Below are 11,455 nucleotides of genomic sequence, written 5' to 3'. Positions count from 1 at the left end.
GAAATTCAAGCGAGACTTAGTTCCATTGTTTAAGTTCCATTGTTGTTTATTCATCTTTTGTATTGTATTTTGTGTCATAACTTCTGGTGTAATCTTTAATCATAACGCTTGCGTTAGTATTAAATTGTAATTTTTCTGTCCGACTAAAGTAATCTTTCTTTTTAGAACCCTCCTTCCAAAACATGAGAGAAATGGCACAATTCACTGCACATCTTATGTCTGATAACTACGTAAGCCAGAAAGATGCCTTCCCTCCTTGTCTTTCATGAACTTCACAAGCAACAACGACAACAATATTAAGAAGCCTAAAAGACTGAGAAAGATGTTATAAGTTGCAATATCCTTCAAGGAAAGTAGTCCTGCAACTCAAAACAAAGATGCCTTACAGCATAAAACTCGGTAAACAGATCACGATGACGAAGGGAAAGCACACTGGTTTCAGTCGCTTCTACAGACGCCGGTGGAGAAATCCGATTCTTGTGTTTCTGTCCACTCTGTTCGTCATCGGTTACTTTTCAATGGGCCAAATTACCGCCATGGGGAGCTTACTCACTAGGATCACAATGCGTCCCTACAAAACTTCTTCCCAACTCTCTTCCATCAGCAGGCACTTGCTGTCAGAAGCACCCCCAAACAAGACAGCTCAGTTCCCAGAAGACTTGTTCACGCTGGAGCAGCGCCAGCACGGTGCTGTTCTATTTCACGTGCTGGGACTCGTATACATGTTTGTAGCCTTAGCCATCGTCTGCGACGAATTCTTTGTGCCATCTCTGGACGTCATCACTGAGAAAGCTGCAATATCAGAAGATGTAGGCAGGTGCTACCTTCATGGCAGCGGGGGGAAGTGCTCCAGAACTGTTTACTAGTATCATCGGTGTCTTTATCAGCTACGACGATGTGGGCATCGGGACAATTGTTGGTTCTGCCGTCTTCAAACATCCTTTTCGTGATCTCCATGTGTGCCATTTTCAGCAAAACCGTTCTGGAGCTGACCTGGTGGCCTCTCTTTCGTGACGTCACCTTCTACTCTATCATTCTCATTTTACTCATGACCTTCTTCAGTGACAATGTTATCTACTGGTATGAGGCTCTTGTTCTACTATCATGTTATGGCTGTTATGTCACCTTCATGAAATTCAATGAGCAGTGTGAGAAGTTCATCAAAAAAAATTGTTAATCGCAACAAAGTTACCAGGGTTGGAAGCGCTGACAAGTTGATGCCACACGTAAGTAACAAATCATATAATACTAATTTCTAATTTTCAAAAAGAAATGCTTTCAGGGAAATAAATTGCCATGTGTGAGCCCATTTTGAACGTAGCAATTCTAGATAGTTTTATGGTAGGATTTTTTCTCTCATTTGATTGGTAGTTAATCCATTTTGAAAGTTTTATCTAATTACATAACAGCAGCGATTGAAAAATACCTGGAATTCTTATTAAAAGCACTTTGAAAGCATTTGCAGCATAATGTGTATCTAAATATGGAGGTACTTTTGCAATTTCAGCCTTTGTCACTTTTAACACAAGGAAGTATAGTTTTTGTTTTAAAATTGCACCTTGTAAGTAACCCTGTTCCTACCGCAAAACCGTGATTACTAGCTCAATGTCTAGAATTGGCGTCAACCAACCAGGTCAACCTATATAGTTAAAACACAAGGTTAAAGAGGAGATAATTTTTTCAAGCATTCTGTACCTTTTTATCGACTATCGTAGATATTTCGGCTCCACAAATTGAAAGAGCCCGTCCTCCCATGCATTCGGTTGGTCTTTATGGCCTCGATCTTTGTATCCGGCATACTGTTATTCAAAATCCACTGTTTTGACCACTAGGTTTACCATAACCTTTGACTGAAATATTGAGCTACTGAAATATTGAACTTTTTTTCATGCAGAACATTGGATTCTGTGCTCAAAATAATCACCTCAGATTTAAATATTTACCATTAAAGGAACTGAAATTGAAAAATAGCTTTTTCTCATGAAATACATTAAAACATAAATCAATTCAACATCAATCGCCATTTTTTTTTTTTTTTTTTGAAAATTCAAAATAAGTGTAATAAACTTTTCACTTATGTTAACATTAGCAAATATTGCGTTAAAAGTTATAAAACATTAAATAATAATAATAATAATAATATTATATATGCGAAAGTTTGTCTGTATGGATGGATGTATGGATGTATGGATGGATGTATGGATGTTTGTTACTCTTTCACGCAAAAACTACTGAACGGATTTTGATGAAACTTTACAATAATATAGCTTATGCATCAGAATAACACATAGGGTAGTTTTCGTCCCGTTATGGGGGGCAAAACCCCCTTAGGGGGGCAATAAAACACAATTTTTGTATAAATTCTCTAATATTGGGATGAAAAAATACTTGCACATATTTACATTATATGTCCATCGAAAGCTCTGATTTTTCTGCTGAAGATGGCACCTGTTCGAAATTTCAAAGTAGAATAAAAAACGAGTTATGAGCTTTTTAGATCCATGTTCGAAGGCTTTCCTCAACTCAATACAGTATTTAGTGTATCATCTCAACTCCCTGTCAATAGCGACAATTGTTGTATTGTTGACTTTCTTTGCTTTTCGTGATTGTTCAAGGCTTTTCTCAAGTCAAATCTTGAAGTAAGATTTTTGCACAAGATTGGCAAATAATACATGATTTGGCTGATGATTTTCCATTTAAACGGAACTTTAATGTAATTAATGGTTTTTATTATTATTTATGCTGATTGAACACTTACTCATTATCCAAACAACCAGCAGATCGCCAAAATTTTTGCAGAAAGATTTCCGTAGCTGATGCATTTGGCAGTTTTTTCAACGTTGCTGTTTTTGAAGCCGAAAACTACGTCATAATGTTTCTCCGCTTTCACCATGTAAACAAAATATCGCCAATCAAAGAATTTTCAAAAGACTTTTTTTACTGTGTTAAATAATCCAGCAACTAAATTAGGCAAATCCATAAACAGCACAAAAACTTCCATTAATTTTCCTTTTTGCACAATTTCAAACAATCACCAAATTGTATTACTTATTTTGATAACATTTCGGATGAAACTGTTTAGCGCCATTTTAGGGTGACCAAAAATATCTCAGCATCTGGCGACGATATCTCTGTAACGAAAATTAATATCATATCGTTTTACAAAGTAAGGAAAGAATGGGAGAGCATCATCGAAGGTACCCCGAAACGACTTTCGCAAATTCGGTAAAATCGCACCAAGAGCCACAATGATTGAAATTTCCCGAAATAACTAAAGCAAGTATAAGGGGATTACGAGCGCAGCTACTTTTTTTTAATCACTTCGTACTTCATTTGCCATACAGAGAAGGTTTTAGACTCCATGTTAAAAAAAAGTATCAACAGATTAATCTTTTTAAATATGAGAAGATTAATTTCATGTTTTTTAAATTTGTATATGCTTAAATATAGTGCTTTCGTTTCTAAATCAATACTACTTTGTTCTTTATACTTATTGCTATTTTAGTTTTAAGGAAGAAACTCGATTTTTAATCACGTCAAAAAGATGTGTTTTAAATTCTTTCACTTAAAACAGAAAACAAAAGGAAGTAACGATTTTTTCTAATAATTATTACTGACCCAGGCAACGCCGGGTATTTTTGCTAGTAATCCATATTTCGTTACCCAAACTTCCACAGTATTCAGTCTCATGACGCAAATATTCATTTCGCCAAAGAATGTATTAGCCTTCACAACTGCATCGTGTTAAAGTTACATCAATATCTTGCAGCTAATTTATGCAGATTAAAGGCATAAAAAGTCAATTTTCTCTTAATGACTCGCGGGACTCATTAACGTCAGAATAATGAGCATGTATGGTCACATAGAAGATCACTGGGTGAACCATTATCTACTAAATAAAAAAGTCAGTTTTTGATTGAACATTAATGTACAGAATATGGAATTTTATTAAATAAAATGTGGTATTAAATAGATCGTTTTATACACATACTAGAGGACCCGACAGACTTTTTGTGCTGTTCAAACTTTGAAAATTGAAAAGTTGAAAAATTTAAATTAACCATCTAGTGTTTAAACCGTTTTGTTGAAAAAAATAAGTAAAAAGAAAATGTTTTAAGCTGCTTGGTGTCAGAATGCGTACACTCATTACAACTTGATTTATCTAATGCCCACTGAGCAGTTGTTTTATTAACTATTTTTCTCGCGTAACTTGAAAGTTCTTCATAGATTGCATGGTTTGCTCCTTCAGCTATACTCAAAGGATAAAAATCGTCCTCAGATATTAAATGTAAAAAATTAACTATCCATCTAGAACAAACGGGAAATCCCGCTGCAACGTCCTCCATATGAAGAAGAATAAAACAATCGAAAAGCTATCGTTAAAAAAAAGATAAATGTAAAACAGTTCCCTGAATAAGCAAAAATCACTCCCTCCCTCCCTTCCGATGTAAAATAAACACATTCTTCAACTAAAATGACTAAATACTCTTTAAAAACCAAAAACAATTCTTTCCAATTTAAAATGTTTCACCAAATGAACAAAAAATACAATAAATTACATTAACAGTAGGAAACAAATAATCACGCAACTGTATTGTTATGGCGAGCCACCACGTTCCTATAATCCAGCCGATCGGTGACGAAGCGAACTCCGACCGATTAGCGGTCCCATATTTTGAACGAAAACTTCATATATTTGCCTGTTTTGTTCTTTCCACCAAAGATACAAATGTTCCACTGCACTGATCTTGTGTGTACAGAACTACCCTGTTGCAATTTATCGGGACAAAAATAAAATTTGTTTCGTCTTTAAATTCCACCATCTTTTCCTTTAATAATGTACGGATTAGTTTGATAATCCTTAAATTATTCTTGACATTGGTGCCTGGGATCCGTTATAAAATTAGACGTACTTTATTGAATTATATGTGTTGTGTTCATGTGTTCTTTGTATGATTATACATTTATTTTTTGTTAATTCTATCTTATGTTATAAATTGGCTCTAAATTAAGTTCTTTTCTGAGAGGTGGGAGCTAGTCAGGTTATTGTTATAGCTTTTACTCCCATCTACTCAATCAGGGATTTTCAAATATACAGAGTGAAATATATTTTTGTTTGTAATTTCTTTTTTCTTTTATTGTATATGTGAAATGCATATTTGTTAAAAAAAAAAATATTTCCCTGATTAAAATAAAATGAATTGAATTGAAAACTCAGATGGATTTGAGCCGAGAAACAAATTTTGCGAGATACGGTACTTTCTGATCATTTGGTTAGGAAAACCCAAAGCACCGAATCTCACATAATTCAACTACGACGAGAGAATACACGTTTTACGTGAACCTTCCAATACTTTACTTTAAAATATATCACGGGACCTAAACTCGTTGCTTTCAAGAAATGAAGGCTTCACTCTCTCTCTCTCTCTCTCTACGTTTTATCTATTCTCAATTGACATATCACAGTAGGAAATTTCATTAAAAAAGCAGAGCTGGCTTTCTTATTGTCCTTTGACAACGGGTTAAATCTATTTCAATTCTCGCTCAACAATACATTAAAATTAATATTAATCATTTGAGAGCTATAACCATCTAATGTTTAAATTAATTTATCTGGACGAAAATAAAATTTGTTTCATCTTTAAATTCCACCATCTTTTCCTTTAATAATGTACTGATTGGTTTGATAATCCTTAAAGTATTCTTCTCGAGATTTACTTCTAACTATGAATATCTCCAGAGTGTGCTTTTACATATGTTGTACTGGACACTTCCAATTTCTCCTCAAAGCGTAGGAAAGAGCAATGTTATAACTTAAAATTTAAATTTAGAACTCCATGAATTTTTTTAAGACCAAAAATCCGTTCATTGAGCTCAATAGGCATTAACATTCCATTTGATGGACTTTTCTTTAGGCGAAAATCTGTGCCAAATTTGAAAATCCGACGTGTAATGTGGATTTGTATCAGGAATAGACACACACACACACACACACAAATATGCTTCCATTTTTATATCTCCAGATTTAAGCGAGTTTAAAAGCAATCTAGTAGTATCCGCACTGCGATGCCCGTGTTAAAAATTTAATGGAAGTCCATTGAATTAAAAAAAACAAAAATTGCCGCCCCCTCCCCCTCTGATGTGAAATGATCATTTTTCTTTGTATAAAATGCGTGCACACCTTTTCAAAAAAAAAAAAAAAAAAAAAAACTATTAAAGCTTCTTTGGAATTTTAAACTTTGCATCAAATTATTATATTAGATTTACAGTTGCTTTAAAACTCTATTTAACGAGTGAAGCGGTTTTTACTGCAATTTAAAATAATTCGCCAAATAAAACAAAAAGAGACATCAAATAATATCTTTCAAATGTAAAAATAATTCCACAACTCTATTGTCTAGCGTCAAACTCGCCCAGCAACCACACTATCATAATCCATTCGTCTAGCGAAAAAAAAAAATTCCGTGGAACATTCAAAAATCATCGTTAGAAGAAAAGAATAAAATGCCGTACATTCACTCGGATAAAAAGAAATCAAAAGTTTCTTTCCTTTCAAAACAAATCGCCAAAACAATGAATTACATTTACGGTTGCTTTAAAACAATAATCCTAGATTGAACAGCTCGGCGCCTAACGCGCCAAGCGACCACGCTACTGGAACCCAGCCCTTTTACGAATGAAGCGCATGTTTTTTCTTTGGCAATAATTAATGTTTCGCCAAACAAACAAAAAAGTAAAAAATCACATTAACAGTAGCTTTCAAATTTTTATATATTAAGAGCTGCGTTTCCCAGCTTTGCCCGGTCTACCTTGAGAATAAAAATTGCGTCAAGTGACATATATTCCACAATCAGGCTTAAATAAAAGAAAAAAAAAACACCATGCAAAATTACCCTTTGACGACAGATATTAAAAATACTTTTAAGAAATTAAAATGCGAAAGATGGATTTTAAAAGCATAACCATGGAAACACGGAATAAAATAAGTTTAATAAATTAAAAGCAAAATAAGGAAAGAAGAAATGGATTCAAAAAGCGTAACTGAGGAAACGCGAAAATAAAATGGTTGACAACCTGAATCAAACTGACATTTTTCGCTCTTAATTTAAAAACGCTTGGAACTTTTTTTCCTTTGAAGATAGAAACTAAGTTTTTCGACTGCAGGTCGAGAGAGATCTTGAGTAAAAAATTTCGCTTTTTCCAATGGTGTCAAAAAAGAAAACTGTAGGACAACTCCTTCACTTTTTATTGATAGATTTAATGAAGAAAATAGTGCCTAAATTTCAGTTAAGCCTAAAAAAGTTCGAGCTAAAAACGCAAATTACTCCCGCCGTTATTAAGTTAGAGCATTGAAACAAATTGTTTAGAACGCGGAAAATTCTACTCTTTTCAAAGATGTATAATATTAATATGCGCAAATAATTTTTCACTCCCATATTCGGGAATTTATGTGAAATTTGAGCCTAAATTGCAATAAAAAAAAAGAACCATTTGTCGGATTTTTTCGAATTATAGCCTATGTTACTCAGCAAGAAAGCACCTTTCATATAGTGAAGAAATTTTTCAAATAGGTGCAGTGGTTCCGGAGATTACCTTGAACATATAAACACACAAAAATCCGCCCTCTCTCTTTATAATGTTTGTATAGATTAATCAGGATTTTAATCAACAGAAATTAAAACCTACCTGAAATATTATTTTGAAAAAAGAAAGAAAACAAAATACAAATTTTCTCATTAGAAGCTACGCTCCGACTGCAGTCATCGACTGCCATTCGTTTACACACTAAATATCTCCAAAACGCCTCAATAACCAAAGTTTTACACAAGGTATCATTCTGTTAATACTTCGGCATTAAAACGAAGCTGCTAATGCTTCCTGTATTACTGTTGGACCGAAAGACTTATTACGGTGCAGTTAACATTTGCTCTCATTTGCATAGAGCTTGCTTGCTTAGATAATTGAGGGGAGATTAAATATTGGAAAGTCTACACGTTTGACCAGAAAGTTCATCTTAATAAGTCATTAAATGCCATAATATTCTATTTTTCACGGTATGTTTAATAGTGGGAAGTTGAATAATTCTTAACTGAAGTGGAATCAATATGCGAATTTTATTTATAAGACTAGCTGCGTCGCCCAACTACGGTCCACCTCAAAAATAAAAGTTATGTCCAAGTGACACTTGTTCAATAATCAGGATTGGAAAAAAAAAAAAAAAAAAATCAGTACAATTTTGAGGATTCCCCGATTACAGGAAATGCCTCAAAACAAAAATCAGAATTGTTTTTTGTTCCTATTTGAGAAAAAGAATGGAAGCAGACCTTTCTTCTCAATAATTTTCTTCACGCTACAAATTTTAATAAACAACATTGTTACGGAAAGTTAAGATGAAGCACTGAATAGTAATTTGAATGGAGGGAAGCCTTCGAAAAAAAGGGACTTTATGTCGAAATCTAACTACCAAACGGCACGACCTTGAGGGTCACGGATTTGGACAAAACTTTAGATATAAGTCCATTCCTACGAGGTATGAATCTAGGTAAAGCGGTTTGACTGCATATGTTCTAGTTCGGCTGCAACGGGGATCCAAAGTTGATAATTTGGATCAAGAAATGCAATTAAATTTCCTTTAGAATTTTTTACCTATTTTTCTGCTATCGTACTGCAGTATGAGTCATTAGCATGCACTTACCTTTGTATTAATTATAGTGTATACTAATTTTTAATAAGTGATTCTCCAATTTAAATTGGCAATACTTTTAATTTCAAACACTTGAATGCCAAAATAACATGGTCACAGGATATTTATCGTTTGCAATTGAAACTAATTATTTTCGTTTTAATATTGTTCGTTTGCTAGTAAAAAGTATTCATCGGTTGCTTTAAAAAAAAAAAAAAAAAAAAAAAAAAAAAAAAAAAAAAAAAAAAAAAAAAAAAAAAAAAAAAAAAAAAAAAAAAAAAAAAAAATTTGAATTCTGAAATTTTTAATTCAAATTATGTTTTTCGCAATCACGAACTGAGACAGGACCCTACTCATTGGTGTGTTTCTAGAAACGGAACCTGTCCCCCCCCCCAAACCTGCCTCTCCTCCTGGGCGGTTACGTGTGCATAGTTGCGTGTGTGCGTAGACCTGTGTGTATGCACGTAGGGGTGTGTGAGAGTATGTGTGTGAAGTCGTGTGTGTGTATGTGTATGAACGTGCTTGTGTGTAGGACATGAACGCCTCCGACCAGGAGAAGCGGGTAGCTCAAAACCGGAGCAGCCGCGCCGCGCCGCGCTGCCAGCAGAGGACGGTGGGCGGTGGTGCTGCATAGGCTTCTGGTCCAAGTTGAAAAAGGCACGGACACCAAAAACGGTCAAATGAGAACAATAAGCAATCGTGATTGCTCAAAGAAAAAAAAAACCACTTACTTCAGCTGAATATTTATCGTCTGCTATCGAAGATATTCCACAATGATAAGCAAAAAATGGGATAAGAGAAAAAGCTCTGATTTGCACATAAAAAAACAAGATTTTTTCGACTTTATAAGTAATTTTAATATCGCCTATTAATAAATAGGTGTTTTCCCCCTTTCACTTGTTGTATTAATAAATGATGCCGAATGTGTTGGGAGAACGAACGTCGTGCCGTTGTCCAGTGGAAACGCCATTGCGTTTCTAGGACCAGATTAGAAACTCTGGACCCTCGTTTCAGTCGAACTAAAGCCTATGCAGTCAAACCGCTTTACCTGGGCTCATATCTAGTGGGAAGGTACCTATATCTAGAAATTTGTCCGAATCTGTGATCCCAAGGTCGTGCCGTTTGGTCGTTAGTATCAAAAGTAAATATATATTTGGTCGTAAGTATCAAAAGTAAATATATAGGTTTTAATTGATATCTCCGTTAATTATTATTGGAGGATTGTGTTAAATAGCCAAACATAAAGACAGGAAAATTACAAATCTATCGATACCTGGTTCGATTGTCAGTTCACTGACATTTAGGAGAAGTAACTCAGACATAAATACTTACATAAATACACTATCTGACCAAAAGTATTGGGACACTTTGAAAAACTCACAATTTTACGGATTTCTCGAGAAATAAGAGACCAATTTCTCTGTAATTTTTATCACAAAAAAGGTATATTTCAGCTGTCCTTTCCAATAAGAAATAAGTCCACTATTCATTTAGGGGACCGGCAACTAATTGAGGAAACAAAAAGAGGTTTTTGATCATTTTTCATTTTAAATAGCTGGGAATAAACTATAAATATCAGAAACAAGTTAAAAAAAGTCTAGAATTTATTTTTATATTTTCGTGAAATTATCTTAAAAACTATATCTCCAATCTTAATTGATGAGTTCAAATTTTCATATTCTTGTGCGTCAAATCATGCTTCAGCCTCGCTGAGATCTGATTGGTCCCTTTTTGTATTTAAACTCTCTCCCATAACCGTATTCCATCCCATTTGCTTGCTTTGCACTGAGGATGTAGGCTATTTCCTCTGAAACATGTTTGCATTTTAAACTTTCAATCTTTTATTTGTGCTTTTAAACGTTGTTTCCGACTTTTATCTACAGTGGCTACCAAAAGTGCTCGTACACTTTGAAATTTTTTTGTAAAACCAAAATAACGTGAAACTGAATTCGAATATGAAGCCCAATATTTTTTCACATCATTCCTATGTTATTCTAAATAAAATCCTGTAGTTTATTCAAACTATCGACGAATCTTCTTTTTGAAATGGGTCAAAAAAACGAAGAGGCAGAGAAATAATACGCCACAAAAGTCATCGTACCCTCAAATATTTTCGAGTAAATTCATGATCCAAACTATCATATGTCGTTTTTTTATTATTTTTGCATTGTGTTGACCCTTAAAATTCATTTGTCTTTAATTTTTTGTTTATTTAGGGGAAACCCGGGTAACGAGAATACCTTAAGCTTTTCTTGATTATTGTCGTTTAGTTACAACTTAAGAAATTGAAACAAATGTTTATAACGAGTCTTCATTTAATGCACTTGCGTAATGCAATAACAGTTGTCCTTAATATTAATTACACTATTAGATATAAGGCCAGTTTTCAACAATGGCATGAATATCCACTTTGCCCAACACCCCGGGTAAAGTGGATTCGTTACTAGGGCAAAGCGAACAACAACACTATTTGTCATGAAACTAAACATTAAAAATAAAATAACCATCGAAAATTAAAGGAACATATCCAAAAAACATTTTTTTGCTACAATGCTAATTATTGTAGTTATTGCAAACAAAGAAATTGAACTTAAAAATAAAATAAACGTAGAAAATAAAAGGAACACATTTAAAAACATTTTTTTTGCTGCAGTGCTAATTGGTGTTGTATTACAAACAAAGAAACTGAACTTAAGAATAAAATAAGCATCGAAAATTAAAGGCTCATATTAAAAAGCATTTTCCTACAATTCTAATTATTGCAGTAATTAT

The 11,455-nt window shown here is 33.8% G+C and overlaps 1 protein-coding gene across 1 annotated transcript in view; it reads left to right on the top strand.

The window, feature by feature from the left end:
* The first annotated feature begins 413 nt into the window (after positions 1-413).
* Positions 414-11,455, top strand: part of LOC129224267 (sodium/potassium/calcium exchanger Nckx30C-like) — a 111,965-nt gene continuing 100,923 nt past the window's right edge. The window contains 4 exon segments of the mRNA XM_054858695.1: positions 414-812; positions 814-933; positions 935-1,162; positions 1,164-1,226. Of these exon segments, the coding sequence (XP_054714670.1) occupies positions 414-812; positions 814-933; positions 935-1,162; positions 1,164-1,226 (810 nt within the window).

Source organism: Uloborus diversus, chromosome 6, assembly GCF_026930045.1.
Source record: "Uloborus diversus isolate 005 chromosome 6, Udiv.v.3.1, whole genome shotgun sequence".
NCBI lineage: Eukaryota > Metazoa > Arthropoda > Arachnida > Araneae > Uloboridae > Uloborus > Uloborus diversus.
The sequence above is the reverse complement of the archived record's forward strand: the minus strand, read 5'-3'. Positions and strand labels throughout refer to the sequence as shown.